The sequence below is a fragment of the Myxine glutinosa genome, chromosome 3, assembly GCF_964187855.1.
Source record: "Myxine glutinosa chromosome 3, kmMyxGlut1.1, whole genome shotgun sequence".
Taxonomy (NCBI): domain Eukaryota; kingdom Metazoa; phylum Chordata; class Myxini; order Myxiniformes; family Myxinidae; genus Myxine; species Myxine glutinosa.
The window spans coordinates 52,478,990-52,502,029 of NC_136263.1; the positions used below are offsets into that span (position 1 = coordinate 52,478,990).

At 45.6% G+C, this 23,040-nt stretch overlaps 1 protein-coding gene across 1 annotated transcript in view; it reads right to left on the reverse strand.

Moving 5' to 3' along the window:
- The window catches only part of LOC137424239 (uncharacterized), a 238,076-nt gene extending 215,312 nt beyond the window's left edge, over positions 1-22,764 (reverse strand). The window contains exon 1 of the mRNA XM_078773568.1: positions 22,038-22,764. Within this exon, the coding sequence (XP_078629694.1) occupies positions 22,038-22,130 (93 nt within the window). The 5' untranslated portion in view covers positions 22,131-22,764. The remainder of the gene's footprint in view (positions 1-22,037) is intronic.
- Between the last annotated feature and the right edge of the window lie 276 nt (positions 22,765-23,040).

Below are 23,040 nucleotides of genomic sequence, written 5' to 3' on the forward strand. Positions count from 1 at the left end.
AATCCTGAAGCCTGGGACAGTACTCCTCAAAACACTCACCTCAAGTGCAGGTAGTTGCAGGTTGGTCAGGTTCAAAGTGCAATCCACCCATACAATTCCCCAAATTTCACATTGGGCCTACCAAATCCTTCCAAATTTCTCTTTTGTCCCCACTACACTGGCAGGTATGTGGATCCGCATCCAACGGTGATCATCACTACACAACTACCTGTGGCCACGACAGCTCTGCACCTCTACCGTGCAAGGGTCACCGGGACAAGGTGAGCAGTCAAAACGCCAACATGGCCCATGAGTGTCCATAAGGGTGCGACCCACCATCCATCCTTCGGCCCCCCTGCGAGGAACACAGCTGCAGCAGCCCCAGCTGGCCAATGTGGTGAGCACTTGCTGCCACAACACACACTACCGCACACACAACCTCGGCCCTGGGGGGCACGGTCGCAGTGCGTGGCATCCCTACAGCCACGTCCCCTGCACCTCCCCATCATCCCCCAGTCCGACTACAGAACTGCAGCCCCCCAGTGCTCACCCACACTTGACCACACCAAGGTCCAGTCAACAGCCATGCTCCACCAGGAGACCCACCCAGAAGACATGGTCCACACACCTCGGACACGCACAGCACCACGTTGACCCTCAGGCTACACAACTACATCCCCATCATCCCGCGTCCCAAATATCAGCACAGTTGCCCCCGCCACCAGTTGAAAGCTGTGTCTTGCTACCCTATTAATTTCATCACAGCCTCCAACACTTTGGTCTACACACCTGGATCAATAATGGCGTCACTGTACAGTGTCCACCATGGCATTTCAAAATCCACCCTTAAATTTCCATCTAACCCACCGATTACCCATGCCAAACATTTGTCACATTTTACTAACCTCACCAAAGAAGGATGCTTTGCCATACACATGCCAGCCGAGCATGGCCCATATGCTCGGCTCGTTACACATCTCCCGATTCACATCCCCATGGCTCTCTTCCCAACCCGAGAGTCCATAAATCACAACGGAGCATCTGTGGAAGGTCACTCACACCATCACGTTCCACAGATGCCCCAATGGTTGTCCGGCAGGCTATCTCCATCCCTGTCCATTCGGTTTGACCCGCGTCCATAGACCAACACGGCATGGCAGGTCATCACATGCCAGTTGTCCCAAAGTCTCAGGGAGAGGGTGTCAGGTCGCATGCCCGGGTGATCACTACATCAGGCCCAAGCTGGCCATCTGCGGTGCCACCACCAAAGCGCGACCCACAACACCTCCCCCCAGTGGTCCTCAATATTTGCCATCCCAGGCTTGAGAAACCACCTCGGACCTCCCTGGAGGTCTTAACCCCCACCAGGGTCCGGTGACCCTGCCGGCCCGAGCCACCAGCTCGGACGGCGCCCCGACGGACAAGGGACGCCACACTCCACCAGACCCCCCGTGGGACCCAGGTCGTACCTCGACACCCAAGGCTGGACCCCACGTCCAAATCTCGCCATCACAGCCCCCCAGCTGGCCGGCATACCCAAATTTTGAAAGGGGCAACTTTTGCCCGAGGCCATCACCCATGACCTCTCCATGTCCAAATCCCGCAGCCCGGGGACCAATCCCCACCATGGCTGCTCCAAATCGATTTCCCATTGTAATTTTATTTTACATTTTATTTTACAAATTTTCATTCCCATTGCCAACCCGCAGCTGCAGGGAACAACCTCTACCACCGGTTGTTCTGCCCCTCCCTGCAATTGATCCAAATTCCCTACAGGGACCAAATCTCCAGAAGCTCTATCTCCCGATCCTCCAAGATCCAAATCCAGCCCGGAGCCAACACACTCCCCCAACTGGTTGTCCAATTTTGGAGCCTCTGTTTCCAAATAGCAGTGTACAGTGAGCGTCCCCTCGGTCATTCCAACCACCTCCTTGGACCAACTCACCTCTTCACCCAGGCTCCTTTGGGCCTGAACAAGCTCTACCTCCATGGGACTGTCACAGGTCTCCAGCCGCTGGATCAAATCATCCTCAATAAATACCCGGTCCGGCTCTATCGCATGGACCCCCAAAAACTCTACCCCCTCTTGCTCCGCACCACCGCCCTGGTGCTGCACAATTCCAAATTCATCCCCCGGTTGGGGTGTTGTGACATCCACACGGTCCCGATAAACAACCAGGCCAGAATGTGGGAAACATTCCCCATTACAACTCTCACATTCCAAATTTCCTTCCCCGCTCACCTGTGGACACTCCACGTTTACCTGCAGGCATTCCCCATCTACCTGTACACATTCCCCATCCACCTGTGGACATTCCCCATCCATCTGTGCACCTGCGGTCTCCCCATTTACTTCAATTGCCATTCCCTGTGCAATTCCCTGCTCGTGAGCAACATGCACATCTGCATGGGCCGTACTCTCTCCTGTTCCCAATCTAGCTTCCCCCTCTTCAGATTCAATTTTATCATTTATTCCCCGAATCATGTCTCCCATATATTTTTTTATGTTATTTTCCATCTCTTCCATTTTTCGAAGCAATTGACCCAACATCTGGTCGGTTGTCGGGGCCGTTCCTACTGCTCCCGACTCCCCGGTGGGGGAGGGGGATAAGTTGGTGCTCGGGACGAGGGAGGTTCCAAGGCTCACCTCTGCATCTAATTCCCCTATTTCCGGCTCACTCCCGACGCTGACGGAGGCCTCGCTGCGTACCTCCATTTCGTCGACCTCCGACATCCGCTTTTCGGAAGGTCGTTCCCCGTGCGCGTATTTATTTTAATAATTCCTGAAACACAATTTAAATTTGACGAAGACGCGATATCGCGCTCCGTTTGCCCACTTGATTATCAAATTTCTCCGCCTCGACTATAAAAATTTTGCGTTCGAACGTCGAGCGCAATGTACGCCCGACCGTGTCGATGTCGCCCCGCGGACAAAAAAATTTGTCCGACCGTGTCGATGTCTCGCCGCGGACAAAAAAAATTTGTCCGACGGGTTCAAATCCCACTCCTGACACCACTTGTCGCGTGACTACCCTTGGTGAACACCGTAGGGTAACACGGATGACCGATTGCGAGACTTTACACTCCCGAGGCGAAAACTCAATGGCGGATTCAAGCTCAACACAAAGTTAAACGCGCGGGAGGCCAGACGCAACGAGCTCCACAGCCTTATCTATTAAAATGAAACACCCAGGAAACTGCGTTCAAATATGTACAGAAAATAATATAAGGATTTATTATTGAAAAGTAATAACAGTGAAAAAAGCACGCGCCGGTAATACTAATAACTAAATCGGGACGTCCCCACACGACTGATATCAAACACAAAACGAGGGAGATTAATTACGAAAAGAACACGTCACGTCGTTCAAAATGTACGCGGATTCGGGCTTATCTGGTCTTTCGTCGTCTTTGTGGCTGCCGTCCAACACCGCTCCTTTCGGCCCGATCGCACACCTCGCCCCAAGTTCCACGGCCCTCTGCGTCCGCCTCCAAGCGCCACCAGGCCTCGTCGGTCCAACGGCCCACACACACCACGAGCTCCTTTGCTCCAACGGTCCACCGCAGGGCTGCACGAAGCAACCAAAACCAAGTGCCAACTGCCAACTGCAACGAGCTGTGGTCACGAATGTTCAACGAACCGTGTCCTGTGCCAACTCCGACGAACTGTGCAACGAACCGTGTCCTGTGCCAACTGCCACGAACTCTGGTACGGAACTGTAACAACGAACTCTGCGACTCAACCCTCTCAACTCTGGACTCCACTCGAACTCCGAAATGGCGTCCGACCGTCGCCTATATTGGTGGCCGATGACGTCACATTGGCGCGCTCCTCAGCCAATCATAGCCTCCCAACTCGCCCAGGTCACGCCCTCTGCGGCATGCGACTCCTGACATCTCCCGTCCGTGACCCCGCGGTCCTGGTGTAACACGTGCCAGCGAGGTTGGTAGGCCTTTGAGGTGCGCAGGCGAGGTTTGTAGGCCTTGGAGGTGTAAACGGTGGCGGTGTATTGTGGCGGTGTTCTTGGCCTGGTGGTGCCCATTTATTACGAAGTCAATGTCAGGGAAAGGGAATTATTTAATGTTGCACTAAGGACCTAACTAATGTTTATGTGGTTTGCAGTGCCATAAAGGACAAAGGTTTGATTACTAGGTGATACTCACAGGGGCGTTACCTTTAATCCCTCACTATTTAACACTCGAATCTCCAGGTAGATCCACACTCATACATCTTACCCCGACAACCGCCTGAACATCAATAACTTATTACATGTAGAGTCCCTGTCACGACAGCCGAATACCTACCTATTCAGATCTACCTAGCTCTAGATGTTGCATTACCAAATTCATAACAATATGTACACAAACAGACTCAAACAGCTAGGGGCTAGTGTGAAAAACCGGATTCACAGCACAAGACTGAAAAACAGATTATTGACAGCAATTCCTGCTTTTGTGTGAAAAACAGCACACCCAAAGGGTCGTGACATACTCCTAACGTTTGACCGGAACCTTGGAGGTGCTCCTTGGAGGAGCTAATGAACATGGGGAACGCTATCAATGACAAGTGTATGGAAATGATAGAGCGGTTTTTTGTCCTCATGTATTGCAGAACAAGTGAACTCAGTAGAGTCAATGATGCCAGGAAGAAACTGCTCGCCCAGAAATCTCATTCGCTGGAAAACATTCCACAAACACAGGCTGCATTGGAGCAGCACATAAAGCGTGCCCGTTACCAGTGTCATTGCTGGAGCATGTGTCTGTCTTCCAATCCACAGTTGCCAAACCCATCTGACTGGGGATGGGCCAAGGTCTTGACTGAGTGGCAGCCCCTCTGGACCACTCTCCCAGAAGCATCAAAGTCATGCTATGAACAGATACACTGTGGTTGTAAGAAAGGATGCCGTGGGCGTTGCAGATGTCTGAAGGCAATGCTGAAATGCACTTCACTCTGTGCCTGTTCAGGAGATTGTCAGGACTAGACACATATTGAAACAGCCCCTGAGATTGATTGTCTCGCTTTTAACAAACATTCCTCAATCTGTATATGTATCAATTCTTTATGCAACCCTTAAATATACCAAAGTAAAACCTTTCCATACTTAAACTTGCTATATGATAATCTGTTTATGGAAGAAAAGGCAACATAGATTTATCGATATGTTTGGCTGGCAGCCATATTTGATCCGCCATTTTGAATCCGAAGATAACATTTTTTGAGCTGGGAAGTATTATTTCAATAATTAGCATTTCCAAAACATACAAAATGAACAGCCTGAATATTTTTTCATCAATGTTTTTATCCTGGGTCTGTGATTGAAGTGGGTTATAAATATCAACATTTTTTGGTGGCTGCCATATTGGATCCGCCATTTTGGATATGAAGATCACATTTTTCGATGTGGCAAGTGTTATTTTCATAATCCATGACCTTTAAATATACAAAAATAAGGACTTGCTCTGGTTTAACGTACCTTATAATGATATATTATGGATATTTCTGTACTTTTTATGGTGATGTCCGCCATCTTGGATTTATACCGGAAGTAGGTCACCTACACGGTGGGTCCCGATCTTAAATGAACAAGTATACCCTATTAAGATTATCTGTGCCAAATTTGGTGCTTTTACCATAAAATGCACAATACCTTCAAAAATTTGAGTAAACCTGCTGTACTAAGAGAAGCATGTTTAACAAACCACCTTCATGTTATTGTCATCTTACGATAATTCACCAAATGTCCGTCCGTCTGTCCGTCCGTTCAAAGGTACCGCAAAAACGGCTGAACCGATCGCAATGAAATTTTGGGTGGGTAATCCTGGGACCCCCTGGACCTGGAGTAAAATAGGCTATATTGTTTTTCCAATTTTTTCCAATTTCAAATTTTTCCAATTTTCCAGTTTTTCCAAACACGATGGAATAATATTTACCGATATGAACAGTGTTGTGGCTTTTATTGACATTCTACAAATACTGTTTAGATTTTGATGATTTGCGTGTGATATGATTTAACGGATGTTTATATAAATCGTTTAAAATAAAAAGCCTTCAATTTCTGATTTTTGCCTTTTCATTTGGGCCTCCCAATTGAAGCCCCGCCCTTAGGGTGGGTACCGTTGCTGGTATTAATAAATGACCGAATGCCACTGATGGCGGATTTAAGTCTCAGCCCTCTACTCGACCACAACCGTGGCTCCATGCATGAATGTGGAAAACCGAAGTAACATGTTTTCAAATGTTTTCAAACCGAAGTAACTTGTTTCAAAACAAGGGCATCCCACAAATGCTTCATTTGGTTTTAGTTTGTCAAAAAGTTGGCGCTACGGGCTGATTTACACCACTTTAGTGTAACGGATTGTGGATGGGGAAATACAGCTGTCATCCCCCAATATGGGATTTTAAATTATTTACCCCAATATGGTATCTTCATGGGTTTTCAACCTATTCAATATGTGAGAGAAATGTTCAGCCAAGCTCCACTTTCATATGAAAACCATGGCATGTTAAATCATTAACCCATGTCTAACATTTAGAAACTAGAGCGGCACTCGGTAGAGCGCGTACCTCCTCCAGGCTGAACAGTTTACGTTGTGTAATGTGTATCCCACTGATAGCCCGGATCTGGATGCAGATCTCCAAAATCGAATCGAGTCATCCTTGTCATTCACCCAACCTGTCCACTAAGTTTTGTTCAAATCCGTCCATAACCTTTTGAAATATCGTACGATATAACGTTTTTAGCCCTATCACTCACTCAATGGTGAAAAATCACGTAAATAAATTATTGGATCCGTGCAGATCCAGATCTTCGCTAAAATGGAATCAATTCATCCTCGTCACACACCCAACCTGTCCACCAAGTTTTGTCTGAATCCATCCACAACTTTTGAGATATCCTGTTCACAGATGAACACACAGGGGTTAAAACTAGATAGGAGTCAGCTTTTCTGCAGCTTCCGATCCATACATTCCAAGACGTGTTTAATGGCTTTCGCGTCAGGAGTTCCTGATGCCCAGGGAGGAAGCTGCATCCCACTGTGTCTCTTCCAGGCGGAGGTGGTTCTGGATGGATGTCATGTGTCATCATCTTACTGCAGTAAATGTGTTCCATACTGCAAAAAGCCTTCCTGGTATATAAGAAACCCTCTTACCACAACACCAGCAAGGCAGTTTGCAGTATGGAACACAATGACTGCAGGAATATGACGTCACATGCCAAACGTCCAGATCCAGAACCACGTCTGCCAGATACTAATATACATTAAGTAGTTAAATTTCCTGTGCTCATAATCACAGATTGTTTAAATTAAATTTTCTTACAATTAAGGATGTTCATTTTACTAAATCAGGGCACTGTAGTTATCATAAATTACGATAACACCAAAACTAGCAAAACACGAGATGAGGACTAGGCAGGGCATTTTAGACAGATATCGATGAACTGCCCCCTTCACCATACAATCTCAGCACTTGCCTAATAATTATAGACGTCACAATGGTTCAAATCATGACATATTGTGGAATTATAGTCAAGTCTAGTGTCCGTCTGTGTGGAAGGACAGTTCCAATGATAATCCTCTGCCTTGCTCCAACGAAGGGCTAATGCCCAAAACGTCGGCTTCACTTTTGCTTCTCACTGCAGTTGGCATACCTTTGATAACTCTTAGGTGATACTGTTTGTTCTTGATGTCCTTGTTACTTGCGCAAGGTTCAATGACTTCCCTTCATGCCCTCGTCTTTCATGTGCCATACACAAACTGGAACGGCACTCAGTTGGGCGCATACCTCCGCAAGGCTAAATAAGCCGGATCTGGATCCAGGCCTGAACCAAACTCTAATTGGCTTGTCACCTAAAACACTCATCCACCTAGTTTTGGCATACCTCATCCACAACCTTTTGAAATATCGTGCTATATATTGTTTTTGATCCTAATCTATTAATGGTGACAGAAGAATCACTTTTTTAAAATTTAAAACTCATATTGGGATCCGGATTCAGATCTTCACCAAAATCTAATCGATTTGTCACACACCCAACCTGTCCACAACTTTTTGAGATATCCTGCTAATAGACAAACAAACAAACCAAAAAAAGAAAGCCAGACTGGCATGAGTGAAAACATAACCTCCGTCCCTTCAGTGGCAGAGGTACCGTAACTAGAACAGCACTCTGTAGAGCACATAGCTATGTCAGGCTGAACAGTTTATATTTTGTATCCCACTGATAGGCCGGATCTAGACCCAGACCTGAACCCATAATAATCGAATCAGCTTGTCCTTGTCTCCTAACCTACTCATCCACCTAGTTTTGTCATATCTCGTCCACATCTTTTTCAAATACTATGCTATATTTTGTTTTGGCTCTATCTCTCAATTGTGAAGAATCACTTGGAATTTTAAAGAAACTAGCAACGATACCCGCCCTATGGGCAGGGTTTCAATTGGGAGGCCCAAATGAAAAGGCTAAATATCAGAAATTGAAGGCTTTTTTTCTTTTAAACGATTTATATAAACATCCGTTAAATCTCGATCGGTGCAGCCGTTTGTGCGGCACCCGGGAAAATAACGTCATGCGGGAGCAAGTATCAGCAGGATGTGGCAGTGTGGGAGTCCACGTTTCTGATCCTCCTACATGCTGGAGTAGCCCACCACTTCTCCAAGCATTCCGCTCTTCAGATCCGCCATGACAGATTTAAGCTTGATACTGAAGACGCGTGCAGTTAGTACTCCCGATGTCCGATGTACTCCCGATACGTGTTTCCTTCATTGTAAAAACGACCAAATCAACAGTTAAAAGGATTTTGAGCTGATCGGTGTTACGGCCTTGGCAAGATCGATGGAGACAGCGATCTGTTAGCGTATACACCGCCAAAATAGCTATGTGGAGTTCTCTCATGTGTTACGGATTCGTCACTTCCGCTGTTGTGGTTTTCATCCACTTGACATGTTTCTGATATTATGTATTATTATTATTCTCAAAAGCTTTATGATTCAGGAACAGCTATCTAAAGTTAAAAAGGTTAACTTAAAATGATACAGGAAATCATGCCCCGAAAAACGACGAGCGAGAAAAAAGAAGGCGTTAGGACAGTGAAACGACGCGGTCTGAAAAAGCTCTGCACCTAACGTGGTCGAGCGTACATGGCGAGTGAACTTTGAGTCCTTGAAAGGAATATCGTGCGATCGGTGTTATCGGTGTGTTGTGGAAAAGCCTGCGAAGCCAACTACAGGGGTGAGATTCCGGAGAATCTTCGCCTCAAGGCCGCGGCTCGAGTGAGAGCCGTCCGCCTTCATCGGAAAAGGTTTTTTGTCGCGTCGGCTGGGCTTATCCTCCGGTGGTTTGCCGGGGACAGCTGTGCAATAAAGCGGCGTTTGAGGAGTACACGGCGATTCGCTGACTGAACGGCAAACGTGTATGCGCGCGTCTTTGGAGATTTTCCATTCTACCGCGAGTTTGCTGGGTGTTGGACCACGTGACTTCGGTGTCGCTTCGACCGCCTACGCCTCACTTTATCTGGATCGGACATGGTTCCAACAATCGCTGGAGCGAATCAACTTCGCCTTGGAGGGTTATAGAGACATTGAGGAGGGCTCGGTTCCATTTCCTGGGAGTGCCGTGAGTTTGGGGTTAAGTTACTAGATAACATGGTACCATCTTAAGATATTGATTGTAGGGTTGATTACTATTATTGTTGTATCGTGATTCCTGTGTGCTCTTTAATATATTCTTTGGTTGTGGATAACTCATGGTGTGGTTTCCCTATTGATTTCGACACGGAATAGCATATATATCTTTCTGCCGGGGTTCCTCTCGGGGTTCGGAGGTTACCGAGACCAGGAGATTGTAGAGGACTCCGTAACAGAAATTGGGGGCTCGTCCAATTGACTCGTGGGCTCGAAATTGGGTTTGCGTCCGTGATCTAAAAATCCCCTAAATTTAGTCCGGGAAAGAATTCCCTAACATTCCCAGAATTCCCAAATTTGGAACTTTTTCCAACATTCCCAAAAAAAATCAAAAAAAAACAAACAAAAAAACAATATATATATATTTTCTTTTTTTACATTTCTTGTGTGAAGGTTAACAGGTGTTAACAATAGTCACCATGGAGTTTGACGAAGAGAAGTTTGCAGTGACCCCTAGTGAAGCACAGTTCAGAGTGTTAGTAAAATCGGACCTCTTGAAATTGGCCAAGCATTTTAGCTTGGAGGTCTGAACTAATATGAGGAAGGCAGAGATGCAGACAGTGGTGATACAATCTATGGTGGGATTAGGAACGTGGGAAGAGGTAGCCTGGGATTGGTTACCCGAGGAACCAGAAGATGTGGAGCTCCGGAAACTGGAGATGCAATTACTGAGCCAGGAAAGCGAAAAAGCAGAGGAAAGAAGAGCTGCAAGAGAACTCGAAGAAAGAAAAGCAGAGGAAAGGAGAGTTGAAAGAGAACTCAAGGAAAGAAGAGCAGAACAGGAACGAGAACTCCAGGAAAGGTTAAAAGCAGAGGAAAGGAAAGCAGAAAAGGAAAGAGCAGAACAGGAAAGAGAACTCCAGGAAAGGTTAGAAGAGAAAAAAGGACAAGAAAGAGCAGAGGAAAGGAGAGTTGAAAGAGAACTCGAGGAAAGGTTAGAAGAGAAAAAAGCAGAGGAAAGGAGAGCTGCAATGGAACTCGAAGCAGAGGAGAGAAAAGCCGACAGGGAGTTAAATGACCATGAAATGGCGCTTCAGCAGGAAATTAGACTCAAGGAGCTGGATGTAATGAAAGAACGGGGAGAGGTACCATCCATGCCGACTGGTTCGACACCTAGTCAGAACACCTGGGATGTTGGCAGACATGTGAGGCTGGTTCCACCCTTCAATGAAAAGGAGGTAGCCAATTTTTTTTCACACTTTGAGAAGGTGGCTCAACTGCTAAACTGGCCTGAGGAGGCCTGGACCATATTAGTGCAAAGTGTTCTGGTGGGAAAAGCTCAAGATATTTATTCGGCTTTACCGATTGACCAATGTGCAGATTATGAGATTTTGAAGAAAAATATTCTCAAGGCCTATGAATTGGCCCCGGAAGCTTACCAGCAAAAATTCCGGAATGCCAGGAAGGGGGAGAGTGAGACCCATGTGGAGTTTGCCAGAATGAAAGAACCCATGTTTGATAGGTGGTGTGATTAAAAAGGGGTTGGGAAAGACTTCGAACTATTGCGACAATTGATACTGGTGGAGGAATTCCAGCAGTGTGTCCACGAGGACATTAAAGTACATCTGGAAGAAAGGAAAGTACCAAAGTTGTATGAGGCAGCAACCATGGCAGATGACTATGCCTTAACACACAGGATGGGGTTCCACAAACCTAACTTCTCGCCTAGACCTAGCCAGGGGAGCTATGGTACATCAGGGGCGGAGAACGAAAATTCATGGGGGCGGCCTCAAGATGACTATGAGGACCACTCTAGTACCACGACTTCTAGAAATCAGAAGACAACAGTTCCAAGGCAGACGTATCCTCCGGGGGGCTCGAGACAGACCACGAGGTTCTCCTCCAGGCCTACTTGCGCTTTTTGCCATAAACCTGGACACTTGATGTCCCAGTGTTACACCATGAAAAGGGAAAATCAGGAGCGGAGTTCGACTAGTACAACTCCAAATGCAATGGCCATTGTGAGAAATCGCCCTCAAAAGGGTTACCAACCATTTATTTCAGAGGGGTTTGTGTCACTGGATGGATGCTCTTTAATATATTATTTGGTTGTGGATAACTCATGGTGTGGTTTCCCTATTGATTTCGAAACGGAATAACATATATATCTTTCTGCCGGGGTTCCTCTCGGAGTTCGGAGGTTACCGAGACCAGGAGATTGTAGAGGACTCCGTAACACATGTAGAGATTAAACGTCCTTTGAACTTTGGCCGAGGTCATTATTTACTTTTAATGATGTTTATATATGCATGATGTTTAATGATGTTTATATTGGTTTTGGGTCGTCCTTTCCGCATATCTCGTGGGATTGTAAGTTGGAGAGACGGCCGTGATGGCGGGGAGGGGGTTGGAATTCTCTCAAGCAGGGATTCAACCCGTGTCCATATAAAAAGCCTTTGTCCGAGGTCACTGAGTCCGATCGGTGCAGCCGTGCAGCGATCGGTGCAGCCGTTTGTGTGGCACCCGGGAAAACAACATCGTCACAATGAAAACATCGTCAGAATGAACGTTATGCGAACGCGAATGTTATGCGGGAGTGCAAACCTGAGAATGCTGGAGACAAAAGCTGAAATTGGGAAAACTAAATAGCCTATTTTACTCCTGGAGATCCCAGGATTACCCACCCAAAATATCGTTGCGATCGGTTCAGCAGTTTTTACGGTACCTTCGAACGGACAGACGGACAGACAGACGGACGGACATTTGGTGAATTATAGCAAGATTCTCGTATCGGGATCCAGATTTGGATATTCACCAAAATCGAATCAACTCTTCCTTGCCACTCACCAAACTGTCCACCAAGATTCATCCGAATCGGTCCTTCACCTTTTTGAGATATCGTGCTATGTATTGTTTTTGATCCTGACCCCTCCATCCTATATTCACCAGGTATGCACCGGTCTGAACACTCCCTCTGCTCCCCGCCAGCTTGTGAATCGTTGTTCAGACCCAGACTCCAAACCGTAGACCAACTCGGTGAACCCAGACCAAACTAACTAACCATTTGATAATCACCACCTTGTATGTGTCTGGAGAGGTGAGTGGCTAGGCGGAGGTCTGGAGAAGAGGGGAGGGGCAGGGAGAGTCATGCTCCGCCTCTTCCAGGCATGGCGGCCAGGAGCAAGTTCAGGCACCTCCTTGTTTGGCCCGGTCACAGCATGCTCATTGGCCATCTTGCTGACGTCATCCTCATCACCAGTTTGTTGTGCGTACTAAAGTCTTCATTGATTTTTTGGCCTGGCCAAATGAAGTAGGAGGGCTGCCCAAATGGTATGGCAGGCAAACGGAGGGTCATGGCTATTTATAAAAAGTTACGGGTTGGTTAGCGCACATTGCTGCTTCCTGTTAGCGGGTTTGAAGATGGGGGCTATCAGGCGTGTCAACGTTCGTACTGCGGCTGTTGTCGACAGTCGACAAAGGCAGGATCATGGACATTTGCAGTGGTTGTGTGGTGAAGGTCTGAATCTGTGTGATGGTGGTTAAACAATCAGGATCGAGCAGGTGTGGTTGAGCATGGTGGTTAATAAAAGTGTGAGGTGGCATGTTGTTTCTTCTTGTGGAGGAAGGTAGTTGTGGTATGGTGATGCGGAGGTGACTAGGAATAGCAGATAATGGTGGTCGTTGGGATTGGGTATCGTGGCGGTGACCGTTGGAAATTGGCGCGGGATTTGAACCCCGTTTTGGCGCGAATATGTAAATGAACTGCACTTCCTCCATGGTGGTTCGATGGAGACAGTGCTTCATTTTAAAGAGGAATAACGAAAGAGAGAAAATCCCTAACTAATCCCATACAACACATACTGACCTGTGAAACTCACTACGCAGAAGGGAGGACTATCTGAACATTTAATAAGGAAATAACTAGCTCGGGCACCTGTATGTTGGATGCCGTTGTTTTGGAGAGTGCTGGTTCGCAGAGCTCGAACAATATTATTATGTCATATGCGGGGAGCATCATTTTTGCTGGGGGCACAGCTGTGGCGCTGATGCAATGCCCCCTGCCATGCATACCGTACATAATAAATAAATTGTGGAAATAAAAGATACATCAGATATGAGCCAAAGCGTTAACAACATTACATAAGGACACAAACCAGGACAGCAGATCAAGACTAAATAAAACAAAACAATGAGGAGCTGATGAGAAGAACATGGGAGATGAGTGATGGAAGACTTTTCCTTCCAGTAATTCAGAACCTTTGAGTCATGGGTGGCAAGCAAATAGAAAGGGGATGGAGAATTTAAACAACAAAATTGCTTTCATCAGATGATGATGTTATATACATTCATAGTTTGTAGTTTCATATAAATGTAAGGGATCGGTGCTCTCGCCGATATCACCCTCCTTTGCTTTAATCATTTAGTCGTTTGTCAGATCCTGTAATGTTCCGCACAGTTCATGTGTTGCACCTGATTCCCATGTTCAAACATCTTAGTCAAACTGGATTTGGATGTAATAACATTCAAAATGCATATTTAAACAGCCCTTTGTAAGGAACAAAGTGATGAACGTTGGTAAAGGAAATAGATTCATATAAAGAGGAGAAAGATAAACAGGAAATTTAAAAAAGCCAAAGATGATTTATAAAGGAGAAAAAACTCCCTTTAGATAAAAGAAAACAGGAAATTTAATAGCAAGTCGAGGAAAAGGGGTTTTGAAGAAGCAATGTGGGGTGAGAGGTCGAGATGAGGGCCCAGTGAGATTAAATGGTAGATGCTAACAATATTCATAATTCCTTTGCTAATTAATGAATTGCTCTTTATAATCCACTTATTTTATGGCTCTGTGGTTGTCTGTACGTATTATCCTTTCATCAGAGGTTTAAGTATGGCGCTTTCTGGCAGCCATTTATGTTATAAGGCAATGGCCATGCTCTACCTGCTTACTTGTAGTTGAGTACATAGGCCACGTTTACATAACGCCTTCAGAGCTTCACACGCAGGTCTATTACACTCAATTTAGCTATATTTGTGGATATTAAAATTTACTATATGGGACAGTGGGGTCGGTGGTTACAATTTGCACTGAACCCTAATGGATTACTGATATCATGTGACAAATATCTTCTTTATATATATATATATATATATATATATATATATATATATATATATATATATATATATATATAATTCCAGTAATCTCTGTGTGTATGTTTGTATGTTTGTATGTATGTATGTATGTATGTATGTATGTTTGTCTGTGACCGCTGTTTCTCGACAACTACCGGTCCGATATACTTTAAACTTGCCAGGTATATTGCTGGGGACCCGAGGATGTGCCTTTTCAAGGTTTCATATTAATCGGACAAGTAGTTACCGAGCTATGGCGATTTCTTTACCAAACTCCGCAAGCCGTTCGCTTTGGACCAAACCATTGCATGTAAATAGAGGGGGGGGATTGTCACCGTACTCGCAAGCCGTTCGCTTTGGACCAAACCATTTCATGTAAATAGAGGGGGGGGGATTGTCACCGTACTCGCAAGCCATTCGCTTTGGACCAAACCATTTCATGTAAATAGAGGGGGGGGATTGTCACCGTACTCGCAGGCCGTTCGCTTTGGACCAAACCATTTCATGTAAATAGAGGGGGGGGATATAATTTTAGATATATATATAGTACGGGCATGCCCTAGTATCTATAATTCCAGTAATCTCTGTGTGTCTGTGTGTGTGTCTGTGTGTTTGTCTGTGACCGCTGTTTCGCGACAACTACCGGTCCGATATACTTGCAACTTGCCAGGTATATTGCTGGGGACCCGAGGATGTGCCTTTTCAAGGTTTCATATTAATCGGACAAGTAGTTACCGAGCTATGGCGATTTCTTTACCAAACTCCGCAAGCCGTTCGCTTTGGACCAAACCATTGCATGTAAATAGAGGGAGGGGATTGTCACCGTACTCGCAAGCCGTTCGCTTTGGACCAAACCATTTCATGTAAATAGAGGGGGGGATTGTCACCGTACTCGCAAGCCGTTCGCTTTGGACCAAACCATTTCATGTAAATAGAGGGGGGGGATTGTCACCGTACTCGCAAGCCGTTCGCTTTGGACCAAACCATTTCATGTAAATAGAGGGGGGGGGATATAATTTTAGATATATATATAGTACGGGCATGCCCTAGTATATATAATGGAGGGAAAGTATGTTGTATGTTTCATTGACTCCTCCGAGAGGATTTGATCTAGGAAGCTGAAACCTTCAGGGATTAATGAGGGCAACCCAAAGCTGTGCTTGTGCAAGTTTCATTTGATTCCATCAAATTTTGGGGAAAAAAACATTTTTCTCCAATCTTGGCATTTTTTTCATTTGGGGGAGGGAGGTGCAATTGGAATCATCTGAGCTACAGTGCATTCAGAAAGTATTCAGACCCCTTCACTTTTTTCACATTTTGTTATGTTGCAGCCTCATGCTGAAATAGTTTAAATTCATTTTTTCCCTCATCAATCTACACTCAATACCCCATAATGACAAAGAGAAAACAGGATTTTAGAAAGTTTTGCAAATTTATTAAAAAGAAAAAACTGAAATATCACATTGACATAAGTATTCATACCCTTTACTATGACACTTAAAATTTAGCTCAGGTGCCTCCCATTTCTCTTGATCATCTTTGAGATGTTTTTACACCTTGATTGGAGTCCACCTGTGGTAAATTCAATTGATTGGACATGATTTGGAAAGGCACACACCTGTTTATATAAGGTCTCACAGCTGACAATGCATATCAGAGCAAAAACCAAGCCATGAGGTCGAAGGAACTGCCGGTGGAGCTCAGAGACAGGATTGTGTCGAGGCACAGATCTGGGGAAGCCTACAAAAGAATCTCTGCTGCATTGAAGGTTCCCAAGAGCACAGTGGCCACCATAATTCTTAAATGGAAGAGGTTTGGAACAACCAGGACTCTTCCTAGAGCTGGCCGCCCGGCCAAACTGAGCAATCGGGGGAGTAGGGCCTTGGTAAGGGAGGTGACCAAGAACCCGATGGTCACTCTGGCTGAGCTCCAGAGATCCTGTGTGGAGATGGAAGAAACTTCCAGAAGGACAACCATCACTGCAACACTCCACCGATCTGGGCTTTATGGCAGAGTGGCCAGACGGAAGCCAAACAGTTCAATCTTGGTTTCATCAGACCACAGAATCTTGTTTCTCACAGTCTGAGAGTCCTCTAGGTGCTTTCTTGCAAACTCCAAGCGGGCTTTCATGTGTCTTTCACTGAGGAGAGGCTTCCGTCTGGGGGCTGTTTGAGGGTGTTCTCCGGGCTGCTGATTGGTGGAGTGTCGCTTTCCCTGCCACCACAAACCCTCTCAAAGGGATTTTTACCTGGTGCTTGGATGGTCTGCCTTTGAGCCTGTGTGCATTGCCTGGCAAATTATCCCCTTATGAGTGGAGGACCTGTCTTTCCCTCCCCAACGCATAATGACATACTAACCCATAAAAGGGGAAGGGACTAAGATAATGTTCTGCTATGAAATAACTATTCTAAGGGACCTGTATAGTGTTTGCCATACAGGTCCCAAAGCGGTATATATATATATATATATATATATATATATATAATATATATCTATATATATATATATATATATATATATATATATATAATTATATATATATATATATATATATATCTGTGCAGTGTCTGTTCTGTTGTGTTGTGTTATCACTGAACTACTCCCTCAAACATTTGTGAAATCGTACCAAACTTCTGGTATACACCTATCTCTCCCGTCGGTATGTCCTAAGGGTATTTATTTAGAAAAATTTTCCTAATTTTTTTTTGGGGGGGAATTCTTTTTGGGAAAAAAAAAATTTTTCAACTTAAATCTTCAACTTAAATTGCTTATAAAAATGTAATATCACAAACACTACAAATACATTTGTGCAAAATAATTGTTTGTATTATGATTGGTGTAAATCATGACAACACAGCAACTCAGGTACAGTCATTATCCTCAGATAAAATAAGCCAGTTCCTCAGTAACGACGCGTGGTGAGGCGAGCGCAGCGAGCCGAGTCAAGCTAGTCTATATATATATATATATATATATATATATATATATATATACGCATGTTTTTGCTTCATGTAGACAAACCGGGTTATTTCTATTTTCGGAAGTGACTGAGACAGCGGTCTGTCACCTATGCACCACCCAAATAAAGGGACATGTCAGAAGAATGTGTTGCACGCTTGGAACAAGATCATCTGAAGGGCGGGTGCTCTGCTATCATATTAATAATCATAAAGACAAGAAGCATTACGCCTAGGTCCCCCTCGGTGAAGTAATGCGAGTTGACAAAGTGGAAGACGCAAGGCGGCCATCTTGGATTTTGACGTGGCGATGCAATTTTCAATAGCGTTCTCCCTTATGCGTGGATACACCCACACACCAGATTAGAAGTTAGTAGTTCGTTTATTTTTCAAGATATTTCGCTCACAAGGTTCAGACATACATGGCGGCGGCCATCTTGGATTTGACGTGGCGACCCAATTTTCAATAGGGTTCTTCCTTATGCCTAGATACACCCACACACCAGATTAGAAGTTGGTACTTCGCTTATTTTTCAAGATATTCCGCTCACAAGGTTCAGACATACATGGCGTCAGACGTACATGGCGGCGGCCATCTTGGATTTTGACGTGGGTTGCACCCACACACCAAATTCGAATGCGGTCCTTCACTTACGCACGCACGCCCCGCACGCACGCACGCCCGCACGCACGGACGGACGGACACACGGACGGAGGGGAAAACCATAATCCCCCTTTCGCTCCGCGGTGCGACGGGGGACAATAACATGCCCCCCCCCCCCCCCGGCCGCTCCCGCAAGGAGCGAGAGCTTCTAGTTATTACAACTGGCTGGCCGAAGTATTTCACATCTCGATCCCGTATCGGTTATGTCGTTTTCGTTCCTCTACAACACTGAAAATGACATTCATATGATGTGATTTCTCGAGTATAATAAACCATAGGTAGCCTGGGTAGCTGACCTGACCAATAACCTTAACCTATAAAATAGTTCAAGTAATGGTAAGAGTCCATCTATTTATTACACACTCAAATATGGTAGAATGTGATGTTTGACCTCCCCAACCCCATATACATCAGCATTAAAACACACCACCCCCGTGCGTACGTAATAAATAAATGGCCCTTAAAGCTGATTCATGAGCTGCAACCATCATAAATTAACGAAACATCATGTAAATAAAATAGATAACTGAAAGAAGAAAGTACAAGGTAATTATGGCAATTTCCAGTGACACCTGTCTCCATCCGTCTGTACAAGACTCCAGGTAGTCCTGCTACTCCATTTGTCTGGCATTTGGCTCTTTTATGAGGTTTGGCATAAATATTATCAAACACCAGTAGTATTGCCTTGCTATAACAGGACAATGTGATGCAGAAAAAATGTGGGAATCAGTCAACCTCTTGAAAAGATAAGATGAAGTGTCGATTCGCAAAGAAAACGACAGAGCAGGAAAATTCCAAAACGTAACATGACAAGGGCTACAGAAACTTTTTGTTTCTTTTTGTTTAAAGGCAAACAAAGGTGACAGAAACAGCTAATAAACTTTTTCCACTTCAGAAAATAATTAATAAACAGTACATAAATGGAGATTTATATAATTTCTGAAAGGTGTTGTGCACCTACGTCCTACTACCACCACCCACCTCCCATAAAAACAGTCTTTGCCTGTCCGAAAAAACACAGACAGACGTTTGTGGTCGGGTCGCCACTCCGATTCAGGAAGTCACGGCAGGAATTTGTAATTTGCTCATGGTGCCTGTAATAAATAGTCTACTCTTCGCGAAGGAAATCTTGGGATCTTTAACATCCTTCAGCAAATGCTGGCAGAGGGGACACCAAGCTCACCGCCCATCCAAGGAAAGGTGCCGTTTGTGATGCAACGCCCAACATGTGAAGCACCAATCAGACAGTTTATAGTCGGGTCAGGGATCAAACTTGATGACGCAGGTCAAGGGTAAGTGAACTACCTTTGCACCCTCCTTTTAGACAAGTGATGTTCTCTTTTACCCTGCCCAAATATGAGGCAATGTAGCCCTTAAAGATTTTCAAGCTGGAGCATTTAAGTCAGCTGGACATCTTGTGCTTGAGGATGGCAGGATGACTGAGACTCCCAGAGGTAAGCACACTCGTTTCTGGGCTGTCTAGCCTAGGTTTGAATCTCGGCCCGGCTATAAAATGTCATCCTGGTGTTTCACAGGAGGGATGATTCATCAATGTGTGTGCTGCCCCTCCGATGGACTGGACATAAACTGAGCATTCCATTCGCCAGCATTAGTTCTTCTTCTTCTTCTGCTTAAGTTGGCTCTCAGATGGCCATACTCAGATGACATTGATCCTCAGCTTCCAGTCATCTCAATCAAGCATTGCTGTGTGCAGTTCCTGTCTCTAGGCCCATATCCTTCAACATGTTGATGCAGTTGAGAGCTGCAGTGCCAGCATTCATTGGTGGATGTTACAGATCCCACGGTGTCCTTTGCGAAGAGTAGGCGATTCAACATCGGCACTTTGAACAAATTACAAATTCCTGCTCTAACCTACAGGGGGCACTGCACCAGCGGCACTATCACGCCCCCAGGAAATGATCTCACTCACAGCCATGGGGTGCATACAAAACGGAAGATCATTTACCTGAACAGTGCATCGTTAAACCTGAAGTTTTGAGACTGCTCTCATTCGGGTCCTCCCTGATCAGGTCTTCCCTGATCAGATCCTCACTGATCAGGTCCTCAGTGATCAGGTCCTCCTTGATCAGGTCCTCCTTGATCAGGTTCTCACTGATCAGGTCCTCCTTGATCAGGTCCTCCTTGATCAGGTCCTCCTTGATCAGGTCCTCCTTGATCAGGTTCTCACTGATCAGGTCCTCCTTGATCAGGTCCTCCTTCAGTTGACAGCTACTGTCAACAGGCTGTTTTGAACCTCCACATGCCTCCCTTGCCCTCGCAAGTTTTACCGATAATTCTCAACCACAATATGACCCACAAGGAACCGACGCATCAGGAAATAATCCAAACCCAATCCATTCAGTCATTGTATGGATACATGTGCAATTCTCCTTCATTCAAGACAAAATACAAACATCAGCGTTCCAAAGATCTCCATCATTCTTGACGAAGAAAGGTAGAACAAAGTGCCGATGCAAAGAGCACATCTACATAATCCAGAGTAATGATAGTATACAGCAGATAAATATAACATCAGATTAGCACTTGCACACCTTTCTACTTTCAAATAAGCGCACTTAAATATTTGGCAGGAGAAGGTAAGCCGGATCGCATGGGGGCTTTCAAAAACCCAAAGGTACATGTCCGGCAGAACTGCAACGCTCTTTATCAGGGCACTTTTCTAACAGATGGAATTAAATCTGCACCCAGAGAGCTGTAGCCATTTCTCAGGCAGCGATGCAAGGCAACCGTGCCAGGAAGGCTCGCTCTCCTGCTATACGGAACACTGCTGCAGCATACTAACCTTGCAGAAATGATAATGATGACCATCACCGGAGGCAGCTGTTGGGGTCTTGTTTTGTGCAAATGGCCCATGCCCCCAAATCCTCCATATTCATCAAAACGCCACCCCACACCCAAATGCCCTCTGTTCTTATTCCTATGATTCGGGGTGAAGGAATATATAGCCATCGTGAATATAGACGATGGATTACTCCAGCAACTGTATTTGGATGGAATTGCAACAGCAATGGGCCCTTGTGAATAAACAACCCACCTCCTACGGCAGTCTTCCAAGTGACAGCAATAGGAAGAAAATAGAGATGACTGGTGGCCCTCCACTTAACCTGCGCTTCGACGAAGCAGGGGTCCGCGTATAAAAGGGCAATAAAGTTTGAATTAAGAAATAAAGCAGTAATCCGCCTCTATGTAACGAAGAACCTTGTGTTCAAAGAGATGTTGATGGATGATCCTGGCTCTTTTCCCAGTATGTTGGCACGGCCAGAAAAGCACTTTCCTTAGCTCACTTATCCACCACCCAAGACCATTTCCCCCCTCCTGCATACCCCACTATTTTTGCACAGACATCTCTCCACCCCATGGATCTCATTTTAGGGACAAACTGCAGCTGAAGTTACCACAATGTATATCTACTATTCCGAATTTGGACTTCCATCAACATTGAGGACCCTAAATGCACCATGGTGGTCTGCCAAGACCCAAATGAGGAAGAAGAGTCAGGGATGTAATGAAGTTGACAATAATATTTGCATCATCATGAGAAAAGTGCATTTTGGGCTGAATTATAGAAAAGGTCACACTGAGCTTGCAGGACAAGAATGTAAATCAGTAGTGAGGTTGTTAACACGACGAGGCGAGAGGACGGCAAAGGGGGTCTCACCTCCAGGTCATCGTAGCCGTTGTCGAGGAAAGACGAGGTGTACTGGGGAAGACGAAGTGCTTGAAGCCAGGCTGCCACCACGTTGGCCGCCATGGTTGGTCACTGGCCGTGTACCTTTGCCTTCCAGAAGCTTGGTGTCTGTTCCCAATTCACCTTGTCGACATTCTACAAGATCCCGGTTTCTGGGTCTTCAACCACGACTGCTGAGACCATGATTACCCTTGAAAAGCCATAGTTTGTTCAGTGGAGCCCCTACCTTGCTTGTGTTGAGTGTCATGTATATTCAATGTCCACCTCCTGAATGCATTAAATCATTGACGTCGTCACAACTACCTCCATCCACTCCACCAAGTCCACCACAAACCTCAGCTCTTTCAACCTGCTCTACCCTCTCAACAGTGCGAAGCCCGACACCATCTAGAATTTCTTCAACAACCTCCTACACCCCCATCTTGGTTGTGACTTGGAGGAAGTCTCCACCACTGCTCTGACTTTATTCCCCTTTCACCAAACACTCCACTGTAGTTGCTTTTGTTACTATTGTTGCTTTACTGATGATGGTCCTGAGGATATGGAACTCCCCATGTCCGGATCCTCCCAAGACCGTGGTCCATGGTTGTGCCCCATCATGAAGGTGGGACAGGTGGAGCTCGTCGCTCGCAGCGTTATCTGAATCTTCAAGCCATGGTGATGGTGACTGTCCGTGAGATTGACATCACTATACGGATCTCTGTTCCCTACCTCGTCCCGAGCTCTGTCTCTTTGCGACTTGTCGGGCTGCCTATCTGTCCCTCCCTGCGTTGTACATAATGATATCTGCTCCTCTCCGACGTGCAAGCAAAGCGAGGAGGTGTGGGAGAGAATGGGGGCGGGTGCGGGGGAAGGCAAGGGGGAGGGGAGTGACCGTGAGGGAAGAAAACAAAGATAGACGCAGAAACAGACAACCAGACGGACAAACGAACGAATCGGGAAAAAAGATTTAATAAAGCTCAAATCGACGGTA